Source organism: Mastigoproctus giganteus, chromosome 9 (assembly GCF_048544385.1).
Source record: "Mastigoproctus giganteus isolate SK-2022 chromosome 9, ASM4854438v1, whole genome shotgun sequence".
NCBI lineage: Eukaryota > Metazoa > Arthropoda > Arachnida > Uropygi > Thelyphonidae > Mastigoproctus > Mastigoproctus giganteus.
This window is the reverse complement of record NC_143583.1, coordinates 118,597,372-118,617,981: the sequence shown is the minus strand read 5'-3', so window position 1 is coordinate 118,617,981 and position 20,610 is coordinate 118,597,372. Positions and strand designations below refer to the sequence as shown.

Sequence of the window (20,610 nt, the reverse complement as noted above, 5' to 3'; positions counted from 1 at the left end):
TGTCGGAACAAATTAGCCATGTCCTTTCTTCTCTTTCACCATTCGAAATTTTTCTGTAAAAATGGTCTTTACACAAGCCTCTGTAGTAAATGCAATCACCATGTTTATAGACCAATTTAAGTGTAGTTATATCGCCTATATTTTTTGGTTTATTTGAAATTAGAAATTCAACCATTTCATTAGATAAAACCTTAGGCCAGAGAGCAATATCTTTTAGTGTAACTTCGAATGGAATATTTTCCGTTTGCATTTCAATATTTTCTAATGGACTTTCTTCTGTATTTTTTTCCACTGGTTTTTCACCTGGTTGACCGGTTCTTCATAATTGTTGCTTTCTTCTATACCTTGGTTTTCAACTTCAACTAACTCTTTTTGTTGACTGATGGAAGCTCCTTGTTCTTCATCTTCATTGTTGCTCGAATTATGATGGCCTGAATGGCCAGGGCCAGTTATAAATTTGTCCAATGCTCCTTTCTGTTGGTTAGCAACTTGCTCACGTCTTTTTTTAATTTGTCTTTTTTCAGCCCCTGATAGATGTCGTTTCATTTTTCTAGCTACCATTGGTAGCCTACCAGTGAAAAGAAAAATATAAAATTTAATAGTCTGAATGATTAGATTACTAGAGAAGGGATTTTTCGTTATAGTGCAATAAATTAATGATTAATTAAAATTCAAAAATTATTCATAAACTACGAAAATCCAGGCACTGATGTAACAACAGGAATTTATTTTATCTTAATATAATTTCAACAATATACGCGTATTTGCATATATCGTAAGTCTGCACTGCAGGAGAACCTTTGTAAGTACAAAGTAGCAAATACGATTCTATTGCTCCGATGAGCGGGGCTTATGCAACATAGTATTTGTATAGCATGCAGCATAGTAATGAAATAATGAAAATAAGCGAATATAAACATACTATCAGGTTTTACTGCCGATTGTAAACTTGTACGTAATTAAAATTGCACATATGAAACCAAACTTGGTGTTATTAGAAAAAAGTGTAAAGTTGGGGTTTTGCGGGGCCCTTCAGAAGTCGGGGCCCAGGGCGCGCACCCGGTGCACCCGCCATTAAATCCGCCTCTGTGCACAAGGAGCCATAAATTCACATCGAGGAAGGATAGTTGCAAAATTGATGTGTGGAAGTTTGCTTTTAGCCAGTGTGTGGCTGATTGCGTCCACAACAACAAACTTCCATCTGTTATTGTGGAAGCTGTTAGATTAAATAAATTCAAGGAAGAACTAGACAAACTATTGGAGCGAATGGATAGGTGAAATGGGAAGTTTTTTTTTTGCTTATGTTGTATAAGCTTTCTTTCTGTCTTGCTTGTATTAGTAGTGGAATTTGCCACTAATAATGCTAATTTCCTTGATTTAACTCCTGATTTTTCATTAAAATTTTCATGTTGCTAAATACGTAAACACACTTACCCTACATCTTCAGCCAATGTATAAGCTTGAATTCTTCCCCCCTTCCCCTCAAATTTCTGGCTGGCTTATGCTGTTCATCAGATTTCAAAAATTAATAACCTAGTAGTACTAAAACGCTTCAGACTTCTCTCTCTCTCTCTCTCTCTCTCTCCCCCCCCCTCCTCCTTTCCTTTTTAAATTTCTCCAAAGGGTGCTGGCAAAACAGGATTCTACTGTGTCATTTCCAACCTATATGATATGGAAAAGAAGTGATCTGTACAGTTTAAAAACTTTCTTTCTTCTCTCAGAAGCATTTAATCAAAATTCTCAGTTAGATTTAGTCTTTTAAGACCTTGATTCTGGCTTTGACTCTTAAATTCCCATATTCTTTGCTCCCTACTAATTGTTTTTTGGTATTTAGGGCTGGAACAAACTTCCATCTGTCATTGTAGAAATTGATAGCTTAAATAAATTCAAAGAAGAACTGGACAAACTTTTGGAGTAAATGGTTGGGTGAAATGGGAAGGCTTTTTGTAATTTTTATTTTTATTTATTTATTATTATTATTTTTTTGACTGATGCCATATAAGTTTGCTTTCCTGTATCTTATGCCTATGCTAATGCTAATCTTAACTTTATTCTTTCATTGCTGTTAAATAGAAAGTTAACATTATTTTTAGATGGCGTGGCGTTCGTGTTCTCTGTGCCAGCTTCAGTGGGACTGCCTTTGATATCCTGTCTTCCCCGCTTCTCTGGTGTCATTTTCCCAATCTTGGTTTTTAAAAAATATTTCTTATCACATATTCTGATGATCTCAAGGTTTTGTCCATTTCACATAATCCCATGGAAGTTATTAATAACAATAATATTGCTAACTGCTCTTTCTGTTATCAAAAATTATTTAATCAAATTTGGCCTCCTTCTAAGTGCTGAAAAGTCTGCACATATTTTCTTTTGCGAAAAAAAAAACATAATCTATTTCCATTTTCTCCCATTCTTGACAATGTGTTATCCCCAAAATCAGCTCACAGAAATGAGCAGATTCATGGGACTTATTGATCAAAAATAACTTTTTGCTTCTTATGTATAAAATATTTCCATTCAGAAATTACTGTTTCTTAAACAAAATTTAGTGTATGTTTTATGTATGTATGTGTCAAATGTACAATTAATAAAGACATACCAGGTGGTTATAAAATAAGTTTTCCTATTCAGGAGACCCTAGTGTCAAAACGGTTAGAGATAGCACTGTAAAAATCGGTGAGTATGTCATTTAGGGTATAGGGGAGCGATTTGTAGAACAAAAATTAGTTCAAATATCTGCCACCAGGGGAAAATTGGCACTGTAAACATGAGATGGAATACTTAACTTAGGATTAGATTTTAATATCAGAACTTAGAAATCTACAGATATTGTTCTATGTACTTTCCTTCATTTGCGATGACATTCTGAAAACAGAGGACTGCATGTGATACAGTTTTGTGTAACATCTCAAATGGGGATGTAGGCTACATGCTGTTTAATGCTTACTTTCAAATCGACAAGCATCTGTATTGGTAAACCATGGTAAACTCTGTCTTTCAGATATTCCCGTAGCCAGATTGAGATCTCGTAATCGGGCTGGCCAGAACTGCGGAAAGTCTCTAGAAATGATGCGATCATTTCCGAATGTTGCACGGAGCAGTTCCTTCACTTGTCGACCAACGTGGGGAGGGACAGCATCTTGCATGAACACTGCGGTCTCCAAACATTGCCTTTCTTGCGGGAATAATGTGATCTCTTAGAAGAGCGCAGTACCATGCACTAGTTACCATACATCTTATGGGACCATGAGGTGTAGACTCTTCAAAGAAAAATGGTCCAATTATAAACTCTGCTGTGAATCCACACCATACTGTAACATATGGACTTGGTAGTGGTCTTTCATGCACAGCAGATGGATGAGAAGTTCCCCATATTCAGCAGTTTTGTGTATTTACTGCCCCATGAAGAGTGAAATGTGCCTCATCAGACCACAAGATCATTCGAGCCCGTGTATCGTCAAGTTCCATATGAGCCAGAAATCGTAGAGCAAAGTCTGTTCATTGTTCTGATCACAAGACTTTAATTCTTGCACTACGTGAATCTTGTACAGGAACCAGCGTAAAATTATTCAAAGCACTTTGCGTACAGTAGACCAAGGAAGGTTCAAGTCTCTTGACGCACCTCTGGCACTACTGACTGGTAATGTTTTGCATTCTGACCATTGCAACTGCTACTTCATCCACTACCTCCGTTCTGATACGTGGTCGCCCCCTGCCTGGAATTACACCTAACTTCCCGGTCGTTTCAAATTTCTTTATTAGTTTTTGAAGCCCCACTGACATCAAAGTTCCTTTATGCAAACCTTTAAGTTTCTGATATTCATGTAGTGCTGCATTAGCGTTACTATTATTCTGGTACTACACTGACAGTGGTAGAGAATGAAAGGGACCTAGGGGTGGTTGTGCAGGCAGATATGAAGTTTTCTGAGCAGTGCAGACGGGCTGCAAGAGTAGCTCATGGTGTATTGTTGATGATATACAGTAATACCCCGACTTACGTGAACTCGGAGTTACGCGGTTCTTGATTTTTTCATTTGGCAACGCTGCCGCCCACTATCTTCAAGGTCGTTTTTCATATGTTATCGATATACGGTGCGACGGCGGAGAATGAGAGCGAAAGATGAACAAAATTCAACTTTGCTGCTTTTATGTTTTTTATATCAGTGAAGGGGAAACACATTTCACCATAATGTAACCTAAAAACCAACACAATTCCAGCTATCGGTATAATCGCAAATGCAATTAGATCGAGTTTACTACCAGTTTATAACAGATTTCACTAGCAGAAACGCAACTGGATTTTTATTGTTTTATGGTAGTAATCCCTAGAAATGTGAGGTGTTAATAGTGTATCTCTGCCTTTATGGTGTTGTTTATTCAGTTGCTACATGCGCGCAGCTTTGTTTATGCGTATCAAGCATGCCTCCTCGTTTTGTAATTGTGCTTTATTCCCTAAAAAGGAGTAAAATACTTAAAAGGTATGAAAAGGAAGCGTCCTGGTGAAGACACTGCAGATTCAGAGAGAAAAAGAAAAGCAATATCGATAAACAGAGGCGGACTGGATCAAAAATTCTTACCCGTGGAAAATTTATAGTGGCCTCATACATGGTTTATGGCCAAAATCACACCGGCCTCCGGCCCACCGGGGTTTCCCCGGCAAGGCTAATGGCCAGTCCGCCTCTGTCGATAGAGAAAAAATATGAAATTGTGAAACGCTTTGAGCGAAATGAAAGACCATGTGATATTGCACGTGCTACAGGCCTAAATGAAGCAACGGTGAAAAGCACATGACAATTGCAAACTTGACAGGTTGAAAATTGAAAAGGGCTCAATTTTAAAGGGCTTAAAAATTTTAGAAAACATAGACGCCAACGAAGAACGCGTTATAGCTACAAAGCAAGGAATAAAAAAATTATTAGCTTGCTACGAAGAAATTCTGCGTGAAAAAAAGAAGGCGCTGTGTCGTCAGATGAATTTGTTAGATTTTATGAAGCCATCGACATCGAAATAACTTTTTTACGTAAGTCATTTGTTTTTTAATACATATTTTGTATTAATATGTATAAAGAACTGCAATTTTATTAATATTTTTCTTCTAAACTAGTGTTTTTGTTAGTCCTTGGTTCCAATTAAGCAAAATTTATATGTATTTATATGCAAATTTGTACCCCGACTTACGCGAATTCGACTTACGCGATTTTCGTCGGACCCACCTATCGCGTAACTTCGGGGTATTACTGTATAGGAATTTTTCTAGCAGGGATAAGGAGGTGATTATTCCCTTGTATAAGGCAATGGTCAGGCCACACCTAGAGTACTGTATGCAGGTCTGGAGGCCTCATTTCAAGAAGGATGTAGAGCTGCTGGAACGAGTACAGAGAAGGGCAACAAGATTAGTGAATGGAACAAAGGGGTGCTCTTGTGAAGAAAGGCTTAAGTTTTGCAAATTACAGTGTCTGGAGACTAGGCACCAGCGAGGTGATCTGATTGAGGTGTATAAAGCCTTGAATGGTTTGAGCATGCTCAATGCTGATGGGATTCTTCCTCTTGCTCAGAAAAATCACCTGAGAGGGCATAAATTCAAATTGAGGAAAGACAGATGTAGGATAGACGTGAGGAAATTTGCCTTTAGCCAGCGGGTGGTTGGTTGGTGGAACAGACTTCCATCCCTTGTCGTGGAAGTTGATAGTCTAAATAAGTTTAAGGCTCAGCTGGACAGGTATTTCGAACGAACAGAGGGGTGAAGTGGAAGTGGTTATTTTTTATTTATTTATTTTATTTTTTTTTTTTTGGCTGATGCTGCATAAGCTTGCTTTCTTGCATCAAATGCCTCTACTAATGCTAATGGTAGAACAGTTTTACTAAAAGAGCACGTTCCTTTTTTGTAAGAGCCATAATGGTTATTGACGGTGGTGTTTGGCCTTTCTGCTTTTATCTAACAGGATGTCACTTGCGTAAGCAGTGTGTCTCAAAATAAATGACAACTTTTATATGTGCAGCGCTGTTTTTCCCCTATTGGCAGAAATTTGAATTAACTTTTTTTCTTCTACAAATCGCTTCCCCATATTCTAAATGACATACCCACCGATTTTCACAGCACTAACTTTAACCATTTTGACGCTAGGATCTCCTGAATAGGGAAACTTATTTTATAATCACCCGATACATCTTCTCTATTCTCTTTGATTCTATATTGCTCCGAAGTTTGGTCTGTGACTGCCTGTTGTGATTATTATTATTATTATTATTATTAGCTATATGGTGCAAGGAAGCATGAGGCTTATACTGCACCAGCCACAAAAAAAAAAAAAAAAAAATTCCCCAGTTACCCTGAGAGAGAGAGAGAGAGAGAGAGAGAGAGAGAGAGAAAAGTAAAAGGAAATCACCAAGAAGGAGAAGAATGATGATATCCAGCTCAGGACCCTGGGTGTGCCAAACCCATACTCACAAGATGTGAGCCCCTGGGGTTATAAGTACTATCAAGTCAAATACAATATATTAAAATAGACAAATTTAAATACTGTTTTTCTTGTTTAGTATCATGTACACAGATGCTTAATCTCAACAATTCCATGTCTACTCTAGGTTAGGTCCCTAACATCATTTACAAAAATGTACAACAATAGCTGGCCTGTGTCATAAGTTGGCATATCTCTCCTAAAAATACAAGCCTAGGCCCAATTCTGAACCTCTGTTAAGTAGTAGAATAAGTTTATAGATAGGATAATTCCCAACTAAAATTAAATTAAAACTAAAATCAATTAAATCGAAAATAGCACCTGCTCTGTTATTTGTGATATTTCACGTTATATTTCCAAGCATGAGATCAATAGTCACATCATCATGGAATTGTCATCTTTCTATTGTGAAACTCTTAATTGAGGCTGGAGAAATACTTGAATTTCCCCCTTTCATTATTGGTGCCAATAGCTCAGGTTAATTTTGAGGGCATCACTGGACTTAGAAGGGATTCTTTGGATTTGGATTTTTTATTTGATATCATCAATGCATAAACACCTTTATATATTGATAATACCAGTGTATCATCAATACATAAAGGTGTTTCTAAGGGCAAAGTGGGTAACTACAATCCATTTTATCTCACTTCACTGGTAGGGAAAAATCATAGAGGCAATGATCAAAAATGCAATACAGGGATGGAATTCTTAAGGATATATAACACAGTTTTGTTAATGAAAAATCATGTTTAACTAATCTGATTAGCTATAGTTATTCATGAACTGGGTGTAGGAAATAATTTTATTATGCTGATTTTATCAGCATTTGACTCGGTCCCTCATGAGTGGTTATTGTGTAAACTGGAATCATGTGTAAGATAGATTGCTGTATGCAGGGCAGGAGGCAGAGGATTATGATTAATACTTACACTTCAGATTGGTGTCTAACATTAGGAGATCAGTCCTCCAATAATTGGTTCTGAGACCACTGTTATTTTTTTTTTATAAATGATATCAGTGAAGGTATAGAGGACATGGTGTAGAAATTTGCAGATGATATAAAGATTGGAAGGGTTGTTAATGATCAGTGCTTCATGCTAACTTGGATAGGCTTCAAGAAAATGATTATGAAAGTGGCAGCTATGTTTTAATGTAACAAAATGCAAATTCTTACATTTGGAGAGTAGTAATCCCAAAAATACACTTGGCATTGAATTTAAAAACAGTAGAGTTAAAAAAGGATTTGGAAGTGATGATACAGATGGACATGAAGTTCTCCAAACAGTGTAGAGAGGCAGCACTGAATGCACATGTTGTCCTATCAATGATTTATCAAACATTTGTTTGTAAAGATAGGGAGGTCATTCCATGGTATAAGGCAGTTGTAATTGGACTCAGAATACTGTGTCCAATTCAGTCTTTCCTCATATGGGCACCATTTCACATATCTCACCAAGTGACTGTGAATCTTTGGATTCCTTTAAGAAGTTCAAAGTCCTTTTTTTTTTTTTTTGGGCAGTTTCCATACTGCCCAAAAAAAAAAAAATTCTTGAGGAGGGGGAAGGGGAGAAAAAAATTTAAAATAGCAATAGGATTGAGGATCTACAGATGGAGCATTCGTATCACATAGTGTAATACGAAGGTGATACGAACTCCTTCTATCCTCAATCCTATTGCTATTTTCGCCTTCTTTTGACCATCTTTTTCTCCCCTTCCCCTCCCAAAAATTTTACTTGTTATTTGATTTTTTTTTTTTTTTTTTTTTTAGGAGCATTAGCAACTAAGGCCATATTGCTCTGGGAATATGTGGTGGTCATTCCCTTGACCTTTCCGCATCCTCCGTATTTGGTGGTGACGGGCTCGAACCCCGGTCTAATCAAGAAGCGTGTGCGTGTGCTAAGCACTGCTGCTCCTTCCCACCTGGCTACGGAGGTGCCGGCAAGAATTTTACCATTCCCTATACCATTTGCTTGTCCACACTTTTTTGATCAAGTTTCTCTGCTTTATATTTGAATTTTAATTTTCAGCCACGTTAATTTAATTACCTTTCACCCCTTCCGCACTTCACATACATTTGTTTTATATTTCACATTACACTTTTGTAAACTTGTATTTATTTTAATTTACATTATTAACCTTATTTTTACACTGCGTAGGGACTACCTTGTCTGCTAATATTACGATAAAGGCCACATATTTGCTTCCCCTTTTTCTAATACTACAGACAAGTTTGGAAACGCACTGCCTGATACATGGTCAGGAGTAGTCCCCTGATGAATTTCCTGGCTATGTATCATATTTTCATCTACTATATTCAGATTTTGCACATTTGCCATCCCCTGATTCGATCTCTTGCTAAAATTGCCCTCCCATATCTGAATACAGTGTTATTTATTTATTTGTTATTTATTATTTTTCATTTTTATTTTTGTACAATTTTTTTTTTTTTTTGTTTGCTTCCTCAGTCCCAGTTCATTTTTATACTAGGTTTTTCAAATTCTTTCACCTGTTTAACCACTACTTCACTTCCGCTTTCGACTATCCCTTAAACTCCCCTTAGTTCAGGCACCGTGTGTACTTTTAATTTCCATTTTCACAGACACGTTATTTGTTTTACAAACCACACATTATTTGTATCCTTTTGCGTCCTTTACTGCTGCACTGCGCATCTTGGAGCATTAGACATACGATAACTTTTGTTATTTTCCTTTTTCTACTTATTTTGCTTTTATATTACTACTATATAGATATATTTATATATAAATATATATATATATACATATATATATATTTATATATATGCATAGGGGCTTAGAGGGGAACAGGTATCCTGTGTGTTATCAGACACTCAGCCTAAAACACTGATGGATCCAATATCTCTCTATTACAGAAGATTTAGGAGAAGTCCGGTTGGCCTGCCTCCCTAAAATCCACTCATGCACACCTTCTCGATGGTAAGCCCTGTTACGTCACTTAGGTGGCAACGAACGTGTAGAGTGGTTCTCTTCAAGACGCCTGGTCAGCGTGAAGAGGAAAAGACCAAACCCTCCAGCAATGAGAGCACAACAATACAAATGGCCCTCAGTCCCCAGCAGCTTTCACTCTCCCTCTTACGGCAGCGAGAGGATCAGAGTGGAAGCAGAGGGTGCTAAGAATCTCTGGGTACGACCAGGCTGCCATGCACGGAAATTGAACTTGGCCTGTTATAACGTACGATCACTCATCGGTGAAGAGAGGATATTAGAGCTGGAAAAGGAATTAGAAAATGTGAATTGGAATATCATCGGTTTGGCTGAAACAAGAAGAAGAAATGAATCACTTATAAGTTTATCAAGTGGAAATCTGCTGTACACCAATGGAAACAGTGAAAGGAGTGAAGGTGGAGTTGGGTTTCTGGTCCATAAAGATTTTAAAAACAACATTTTGGAATTCAAAAGTACATCACCAAGGGTGTCAAGACTAATACTCAAGATTTCTAAGAGGTACAAGCTAAAGATTATAATGATTTATGCACCAACATCGAGCCATGATGATGAAGAGGTTGAAGAAATGTACACTGAAATTGAGAGTCTTCTAGATGAGCAGAAAACCCACTACACTATTATTATGGGGGACTTCAATGCTAAGGTTGGAAAAAGGCAAAACAGCGCAGAAAGAGGAACTATAGGAAATTTTGGAATTGGTGAAAGAAATAAAAGAGGTGAAAGACTTGTGGAATTTGCAGAATCTCAAGGAATGTCAGTAATGAACACTTTTTTCAAGAAAAGGGTGAACAGAAAGTGGACATGGAAGAGTCCAAATGGATTAACAACTAATGAAATCGACTTCATCCTCACTAACAGAAGATATATTGTGAATGATGTTACCGTCCTGAATAAGGTAAATGTTGGAAGTGATCATAGAATGGTAAGATGTACACTTGATATAGATGTAGGAAAGGAAAGGAAAAAACTGACTCGAGTAAATAATACAAAGGTCTTTGAGATAACAGAGGAGGAGAAAAAGCAGTATGTACTGGAACTTAAGAACAAGTTTGAGCTTCTGCAGACTGCTCAGGACCAAGATATCGACGAGGAATATTACAACTTTCTGAAAGTGATAAAGCCCAAGAAACCTATAGCGAAACAGAAATCCAAAGAAGAAAAAATTAGTCAAGAAACACTTGTCATGATGAACCAAAGACGACAAATGAAGAGCAAGAAAAACACTGACAGGGAGAAAATTGAGTATACTGAGTTATGCAAAGCCATTAGAAAGAGACTCAGAGAGGACATAAGAAGATTTAACACAAGAAAAGTAGAACAAGCATTAAGGGAAAACAAAGGATTGAAATCAGCAGCCATGAGCAGTAATACAGAAAGACAAATGATACTGAAACTGAAGAATAGCGATGGTGTACTTATAAACAGCAGAGAAGGCATAATTCAAATAGCAGAAGACTACTATAGAGAATTATACAAGGAGCGAGGGAATGATACCAGCAGTGGGGAAGATGGATTGCAAAGTAGCAACACATACGACATACCCGATATTCTTCCTGATGAGGTAGAACATGCATTGAAAAAAATGAAGAATCAGAAAGCCCCGGGGGAAGATGAAGTTACTGTAGAGTTGTTAAAATTGGGAGGAAGAGACATAACACAAAAACTGGCAAGGCTCTTCACAAAGTGCATTAGAAAAGGTGTGATGCCTAAGCAGTGGAATAATGCAATCATAGTTTTGCTGCATAAGAAAGGAGATAAATCAGAAATTGGAAATTATAGACCAATTAGCTTGTTATCCCATATCTACAAGTTGTTCACAAGGGTCATTACTAACAGATTAGAAAGAATACTTGATGAGAATCAACCGAAAGAGCAAGCTGGCTTTAGGACAGGATTCTCAACTATGGATCACCTTCACGTAATATCACAGCTAATGGAGAAAGCAAATGAATATAAAACACCATTATGCCTGGCATTTGTGGATTATGAAAAGGCATTTGACTCCATACAGCATAAGGCAATGTTTGGGGCACTGGAAAGACAAGGCATAGATACTCCATATATTATGATTTTGAAGAAAATATATGAGAGTGCTACATCCTTTATTAGACTAGACAAAGACAGAAGGAAATTTAAAATCGAGAAAGGAGTTCGACAAGGAGACACAATATCTCCGAAGCTGTTTACTGCTGCCCTTGAGGAAGCTTTCAGAAGATTAGACTGGTCGCAGAAAGGAGTCAATGTGAACGGAGAGTACCTAAACCATTTACGATTTGCAGATGACATTGTGGTCATAAGCTACGATCCCAAAGAATTAGAGGAAAATCTTAATCAGTTATGCACAGTTAGTAAGGATTTTGGACTAAAGATGAATATGGCTAAAACAAAAGTAATGATGAACAGGTATGCCACGGAAAGGGAAATAATGATTGAAGGAGCAGTAATTGAAAAGGTGGAGTCATATACTTATCTGGGACAAGTTATTAGCTGTAATAATGATAAATGGCTGGAAGTCAAGAGAAGAATAAATTTTGGATGGATAGCATTCAGGAAATATAGTCACATACTGAAGAGCAATATCCCAGTTTGTCTGAAACGTAAAATAATGAATCAATGTATACTCCCCACCATGACTTATGGAAGTGAAACTTGGGCACTCACCAAAAGAATGGAAGAGAAGCTAAGAACTACACAGCGAAGAATGGAACGAATTATATTGGGAATCAGACTATTAGATAAGAAGAGAAACACATGGATTAGGCAGCAAACTCAAGTAAAGGACATTCTTATCAAAACTAAAGAACTAAAATGGTCTTGGGCAGGACACATAGCTAGAAGACATGATGACAGATGGACTAAGAAAATAACAGAATGGTACCCAAGAGGAGCTAGAAGAAAACCTGGAAGACAAAGACGGAGATGGATAGATGAAATTCATGAGTTTTTGAGTAGTAAATGGATGGCCAGTGCTCAAAACAGAAGGAACTGGAAAGTTGCTGGAGAGGCCTTCATCCTGCAGTGGATTGAAAATGGCTGATGATGATGATGATATATGCATAAAAGTGAAATTTTTGCTGTTATAAATGCTTCCAGAACTAGGAGCCATAATATAGGAAAAGGGATATAGATTTAGTTTTTAGGAAGTTTTCTTTTAACCAGCAAGTTAATTATAGGGATAAGTTGCCTCTGTGGGTAGTTGAAGCTGGCAGCTTAGGGAAATTCAAAGTTTGTGCTGGATAGCCACCTATGTGAGGCGGGATACACATAGGTAGTTTATTTATTTATATAATTTATTTTGTCTAGTGTAACAAAAGCCTGTGCCTTCCTTACACTATATCTCTAACACTAAAGATGGTATAAGGTATAAGACCAAAATTATCAAGATAGTTCTTAGAGAGCAAAATTCTCTTTAAAGTGGGAATGTGGTGTGTTTTTTGTAAAGAAAATGTGCTATAAGTTCCTCTGGCCTGTATGCAAATTAACATTTGAACATATGTGCCATCCAAGGCATATGTTTAAATGTTCTAAATGCTTATTCTATTTATGGCATTTGTTTACAGTAAAACAATATTCATTATTATTTATTCATTTATTTTATTTTTATTGTGATACCTTATGTTATTTTTCCAGGCATGAGACCATTAGTTGCAGCAGCATGGAATGGTCATCTTTCCATTGTGAAACTCTTACTTGAAGCTGGAGCAATACCTGAATTTCCCTCTTTCATAAATGGTGCCAATACCTCAGAATGTGACCTTACATCATTAATGGCTGCATCCTTATGTGGTCACAACCATATTGTCAGGCTCTTGCTGGAAAGAGGAGTTTGTGTTAATCAAGCTTCTACAGCTACAAGTTAGTAATTTTTTGTATACTCTAGGATTAGAACAAAGTTTTGCATTTCCAGGTATTATTTGTTCACTACTGCTTTGGTGATTACACTTCAATTTTGAAATAATATCCCAGAGAGTATGTTAATGTCTACTCAACATCCAAATGGACATCCTGCTGCAAGCCAGTATTGTTATTGATGATACCTAGTACACTATAGTGACTAGATTTTTAGGAATATAAACCAGGAACAAAACAAATTCTGATGATGAACAAATCATGACAAAATGCACTCTGAAAAAGAAAAATTGGCACATTGGCAGGATCCATTTATAAAAGCTAGGGGTGATGTAATTTTTACCATCCTGGCTTTTTTAGAGCACTCTAATATTAGTAGAGATAATATTATTTCATAACACAGTTCAGAAAAAGATCTGTAATTTTATTTTTGGTTTAATTATCATTCAGTTAATGGTAGGAACACAAAAAAATCCCAATCCAGGTCCAATTGTTGTATATTACATGAGAACATTAACTTTAGGAACACAAAAGTCAAAATACATTTTATATATAAAGAAAACTGCAGATAAACCTGTTAATAACTATTAGTTATGTTTTTTTTTATTTTGTTTAGAAGATTTTGTTTTTAACAAATTATAAAATTCCAGGAAAGTCAATTTGTAATCAGTTACTACCTTTGGAATAATTTCCGCTGGACTCCATTTCATGCTTTTGTCTGGTGTTTGTTTATAGAAACTATTTCTGCACTGGCCTAATAGGAAGGAATTCAAGAAAAAAGATATTGGCAAAGCTTCAGGTTCAAATTCATATTGATGGGACGAACTTTTGTAGGCTCTTTTGACTTTTGGCTGTTTCATAGCTTGATGAAGTTCAACAATGGTCTTGATGAAAGGTTGCAGTTTCATCTCCTGGAAATTCAGGTTTTTTTGTCCTCCAAAACAAGCAAGCTGACTAAAAAATATATATTATTAGAAACATAATATACTGATGCCCCATAGCTATAGTTATCTTGATGTGTAACAAACAACTAATACTGCTTTGAAGACGAAGAAACTGTAGCCAGAATCTTGTTAATGTAGAAGTCTGGACGTCACTCCATCCATACATCAGATCTCAAAGTTGACAAAATAGTAGTGCTAGTGTGCCCTTCCCCATGTAGTGAGGAATAGCATTTGCCTATTGTCATCAAGACACTGAGATGGCTTTACAGGATTCTGTCTGCAGTGGCAAAACTACAATGTTGACAGGTTTACCACCAAGGGGCAGGGGTCATCAGTTGGTTTAATATGGGAAGAATAACCAGTTCAAATATCCAGCTCAATAATTTGTAGTTTTGCTTTTGCTGTTTTACTTATTATGTTTTCCTTATTTACAAGGGTCAGTCCATAGTAATGCCTCTTGGGTGAAAAAATATTTTGTATTTAGGTATTAAGACATGAACATGGTAAATTAAAAGTTGCTGTCTGTTACAGATTTTAGAGTAATGAACAGTCAAACTGATGTCCATTTCTATCAGTGATAGGGTTCCTTTTCAAGTCGGGAGAAAACTTAGCTGTCTGGATTCATGAAAAATTGAAGAAAGTGTGCCAACAAGACACTATTTGTAGTTGGTTTTTTTTTTTTTTTTTTTGTTATTAATCGTGAATTATTACTGTTTGCTAACGCATCTGATATGAGCAGATGGCTTGCATGATTTAAAGGAAATTTCATGACATTTGTGACCAGATAAAGAGTGGAAGACCAAAATCTGTATTCATTGAAGCAAACACTAAGAATTAGAATGAAGTTGTTCGATGAAATCATTAACCACACATGAAATTATTAAGGCATTCAAAGAGACATGTATTAACCATTTTAAACACATTAGCTTATAGGAAAATGTGCTGCAAATGGATGCTCAAGGTATTAACAATCGATATGAAATTCTCCAGGCAGGAAATCTGCCAAAACCTCTTGCAGAAGTTGAATAACTTTTAAGGATATTCAAGGATATGATTTCTCAGGGGATGCTTTTAAAGGCATGAAAACAGATGCTGAGACGTGGATCTTCCATTATGATCCTTACTCTAAATACCAGTGTATGGAATGAACACATCCATAATCTCCAGTGAAGAATGGTGGTGAAGAAAAAACCTCAAATTGCCTGATTATCAACAACAAAAAATTATGGCAGTAGCAGTATTGTGGAACAGAGAAGGTGCAAATTAGGTTGATTTTTTAGACAAACTTTTAGAAAAGACTATAAATAAGGAAAGACACTACCAATTACTTGCTAAGCTTATTATTATTATTAGTAGTAGCAGTAGTAGAAACAGAAGTGGCAAATGTTGCAAGGAAACAAGCTTATGCATCATCAAAAAAAAAAAAAAAAAAAAAAACCCCACACTTCCTAAATCACATATTCATTGCCTCTAATAGTTTGCCTAGTTCTTCCCTGAATTTATTCAAACTATTCACTTTCACAACACTATTTTGAAGTTTATTCCAACAGTCAACTACCAGCTGGCTGAAAATTTCCACATATCTATCCTGGGAACCATCCTTCCTCAATTTGAATTTATGCTCCTTCGTAAATAGTCTAAGCAAGGATGCCATCAATATTTAATCAGATTTCCTAACAGGTTCCTTTCCTGATGTTGTAATATGCAGAACTGATGCCTTTCTTGGTAGGAGTACCTTTTTGTTTCCCCTTACTAATTTTGTTGCTTTTGTCTACATCCATTTCAACAGATCCAGATCATTCCTAAAATGAGACTTACAGCATTGTATACACTATTCAAGATATGGCCTTAACATTGTCTTATACAACAGAATAATTATCTCCTTATCTTTGCTGGAAAAATTCCTGTATATCATTGACAAAACCCCATGAGCTGTCCAAGCAGCCTGTCTACACTGCTTAAAGAACTTCATATCTGACTGCACAATTATCTCAGGTCTGTTTTGTTCTCTACTGCCTTGAATGTGTGTGCCACACAGTTAGAATGTTATTCTGGGATTACTGCAACCCATATGCAGTGTCTTGTGTTTGTCAATATTACTTCCATTGCTACTGTCAATTACTATCATTAGCCTAAAATACACTCCTAGTCTCATTTTTATTTTCCCAGTGCTTATGTCACACTGAACTGACTGAACAATCCACTGGCCACCTCTGTTGAATAGGTGCACTGCCTTAGATTCTGTGTACGTTTTAACTTAGAACATAACCCCCTCCTATCCTTTCTATATACATTGTACTTCCTATATTCAAATTATGCATCCCATATGTCTAAGTGGCTCTATGTTTCCAATATTTGTACAATGTCCACGTTTGATGACTTGAAACACAGATATTGTATGGATAACCAACAATTCAGTTTCATCAAATTTTTTTACTAAATTCCTAGCATTAGTGTAGATAATATGTATACATGTACTTGTTTTTACTCTTAGTAACCCTGACACAACCCATGTATCTTGTCATTCCATGAGTACCACTCACCATGCCTTGTAATCTCTCACACCTTACTTTCTGGGCTGCTGCGAGAATAGGTGGAAGCGAGTCTAAGAATCACTTACACCTATTCTAGTGGCTGTTATTAATCTATTAGTCTTGTGTTTTCATCACCCAAGGTCAAATTATAATCTAGTGTTTTAAGAAAAACTAGTAAAGAATGCCATTAATTAAAGAAAATTTTGCTGTGACTCAATATAATATACAATGCAATATACAATGCAAAATCGATGTGTTGCAGGTAATGTATTTTATGTTTCAGCATGGTTTTGAGGTTGGGAAAAAAAAAAGTGATCATCATCTTCAAACATGCTAGATTTATTGCCTTGAGTGATGCAACAATGAAGCTTTGCATGCTTCTTCATCTATATTAATTAGGAAGAATAATAGTTAAGTAATTTTTGAGGATGTTCATCATCACCTAAACTTTGAGGGAAATTTGTTTTGAAGACTACACTGAAGTGGATGCAGATTTTAGGTTTCATGATGTGCATGAATAGAACCTGAAATTTGTAGTGATGAAGAAGAAAAACATACTATGGCTAGGCAAGATGTTTCATAGGAGGATGCTTATGGATGTAGACTTTGTATGTTTCGTGAAATGTATGAATGAAACCTGAAATTTTTAGTAGTAGCAGTAGTAGTAGTGGCATGTGATGCAAGAAAGCATGTGTATGAGCTTATGCAGCATCAGCCAAAAAAAAAAAAAAAATCACACCATTCTCTCCAAATGCCTGTCCAGTTCCTCCTTAAATTTATTCAATCTATCAACTTCCACAACGACAGATGGAAGTTTGTTCCAGCAATTAACCACCCGCTGGCTAAATGCAAATTTCCACACATCTATTCTACATGTCTTTTCTTAATTTGAATTTATGCCCCCTTAGGTTTGTAATCTGAACAAGTGGAAGGATCCCATCAGAATTCAGCGTGCTCAACCCATTCAAGGCCTTATACACCTCAATCAGATCACCGCGCAGGTGCCTAGTCTCCAGCCACTACAATTTGCAGAACTTAAGCCTCTCTTGGTAAGATCCTTTTATTCCCCTCACCAATCTTGTTGCCCTTCTCTGTACACGCTCAAGTAAATCTACATCCTTCCTAAAATGAGGCCTCCAGACCTATACGCAGTACTCAAGGCATGGCCTGACCATTGCCTTATACAGAGGGATAATCACCTCCTTTTCCCTGCTAGCAAAATTCCTATGTATCATCATTGACAAAACCCCATGACCTGCCCTGGCAGCCTGTCTGCATTGCTCAGAAAACTTCATATCTGACTGCACAATTACTCCCAGGTCTTTTTCATTTTCTACCACCTTAAGTGTAGTACCACACAGTTTGTATGTTTCTCTGGGGTTACTTCTACCCATATGCAGTACTTTGCATTTGTCAAGGTTAAACTTCAGTTGCCACTTCTTAGCCCATCTTCCCAAATTATCTAGATCCTGTTGCAGTAGTACACTGCCATTACTGTCATTAACAACCCTGCCAACCTTTGTATCATCTGCAAACTTCGACATTAAGCCTGATATACCTTCATCAATGTCATTGATAAATATACAAAACAACAGTGGACCCAACACCGAACCCTTTGGGACTCCACTAATAATATTAGTCCATGAAGAGCAGCACCCATTGATTACCACCCTCTGTCTTCTCCCACTTAACCATCCTTTTATCCATTGTAGCAACTTACCCTTAATACCATTCTGCTCCAATTTGTACAATAGTCTTTCATGCGCAACAGTGTCAAAAGCGTTCCTGAAATACAAATATATGATATCAAAATTATTTTTTGCATCCAGTTCCTTTGTAACCACATCATAATATCCTATCAAATTTGTCAGACAAGACTTTCCCTTAACAAACCCATGCTGTGTCTGAATTATTGCTGCAGTCTTGTCTAGATGATCCTGCAATGCATCTTTAACCAGTGACTCCATTATTTTACTCGGAACAGAAGTTAAACTAACTGGTCTGTAATTACTCGTGTCACCCTTCGATCCCCCTTTTAATTGGGGATACATTTGCACATCTCCAGTCCGTGGGAACCTCCTTTGAGTCCAAGGATGCTCTCATAATTATGGCTAAGGGTTTGCTTAGTTGCTTTGCCGTCTCCTTTAATATAACTGGATAGATCCCATCCACCCCAGTTGCTTTTCTTATGTTTAACTTCAACAATTTCTCCTCCACTTTGCTCTCAGTTATTACAAAATCATTAAGTATCCTGCTACAATTTGATAACCTGCCATTTTCAAACCTTAATAATTCCTCATGTGTGAATGTAGATGCAAAATACTCATTCAGTTTGTTTGCTATCTGGGCAGGATCATCAACAGTGATGAAGAAGAACATACTATGGCTGGACAAGATATTTCATTGAAGTGGATGCAGACTGTATGTTTCATGATCTGTATGAATGACACGTGAAATTTGTAGCGATGATGAAGAAGAAGAAGAGCATACTGTGGCTGGGCAAGATGTTTCATTGAAGGATGCTCGTCAAGGATTAGAACTTGGACATTGTTTTTTTTTTTCAAGCACAGCCCAACTGTGCAAAAGTTAATTAATTGCTGTCATGCACTTTTATAATTTTCTTTTAAAACAAACACTCTGCCACTGAAATAGCACATTTTAACAGATTATGAGGGGCATTTGAAAAGTTTGTGGCCTCAGTATGAGAGGGTAGTGATACAGTGTTAAAAATTTCTATACTAATATATAACGCTTTAAATAATAACCCACTAATTTATACAGTTTCAATAATGTCTTCTTTTTTTTAAATTACAGGTCCTGAAGTCAACAAAATTGTCCGAATGAGAAAAGATGGACAAAATCAGTCATCGTGCAGTCATCCAGTATTTGGGAAAAAAGAGAGTAATGAACTGTATATTACATACAGTTCATAAGGATATGGTTAAAATATTTGGGGAAGATGTCCCTTCTATTCCATAGTTAAGAAGTGGGCAACAGAATTTAAATGAGGGAGGGAAAGCCTGGAAGATGACCCACACTGGTGAAGACCTGCAATGTCCATTACTGAAAAAGTTGTTGATAGTGTGCATGATCTGGTCTTGTTGACCTGGTGATGAGTGATTGATGACTCACAGTTTGGTACATTGCCAGCATCTTTGCATCTCATCTGAACATGTGTACCACATATTTTCTCACTATGAAAAAGGTGTCAGCACGATAGCTCCTAAAGTTGTTGACAGCAGACCAGAAATGCACAAGGATTCATCCACTTGAACATCTACATTGTTTTCGATCAGATCCAGCAAATTTACTTGCAAGTTTGCAACCATGAATGAGATGTGGGTCCAGCACTTACAGCTAGAGACAAAGAAGCACAACTCTTCTCCCCTTCCAAGTCAATTCCTTCTGCTTGCAAAGTGATGGGCATAATTTTTTTGGGATGCTGATGGAGTGTTGCTAGTGGATTACCTTCAGAAAGGACAGACAGTCACAGGGACATATTACGCTGACCTTGTGAGGCATTTGCATGAAAACATCAAAAGACAAATGCCAACAAAAACTCAGGAAAAGTATCTGTTCCACCAGGACAATGCACCTGCTCACAAGTGTCATTTCTATGGCTGCACTGCATGAGTGTGGCTTTGAAATCTTGGGCCATTCCTCATATTTATCAGACCTAGTACTATCTTTCACCTATTTCCAAATTTAAAAAAATATCCATATTATTATATATTATTATCTACAGTGACATTATTGCTTTTTATAGAGGCTCAAGGGAAAACTTTCTTTGCAGCTAGAATCAATGTGTTACAGCATTGGTGGCAAAAGAGTATTGACTCTAAAG

The 20,610-nt window shown here is 36.8% G+C and overlaps 1 protein-coding gene across 1 annotated transcript in view; it reads left to right on the top strand.

The window, feature by feature from the left end:
• Positions 1-20,610, top strand: part of LOC150080675 (ankyrin repeat and SAM domain-containing protein 6-like) — a 270,192-nt gene that overhangs the window by 17,933 nt on the left and 231,649 nt on the right. Inside the window, exon 3 of the mRNA XM_090380780.1 lies at positions 13,070-13,294. Coding sequence (XP_090236906.1) covers positions 13,070-13,294 — 225 coding nt within the window. The remainder of the gene's footprint in view (positions 1-13,069; positions 13,295-20,610) is intronic.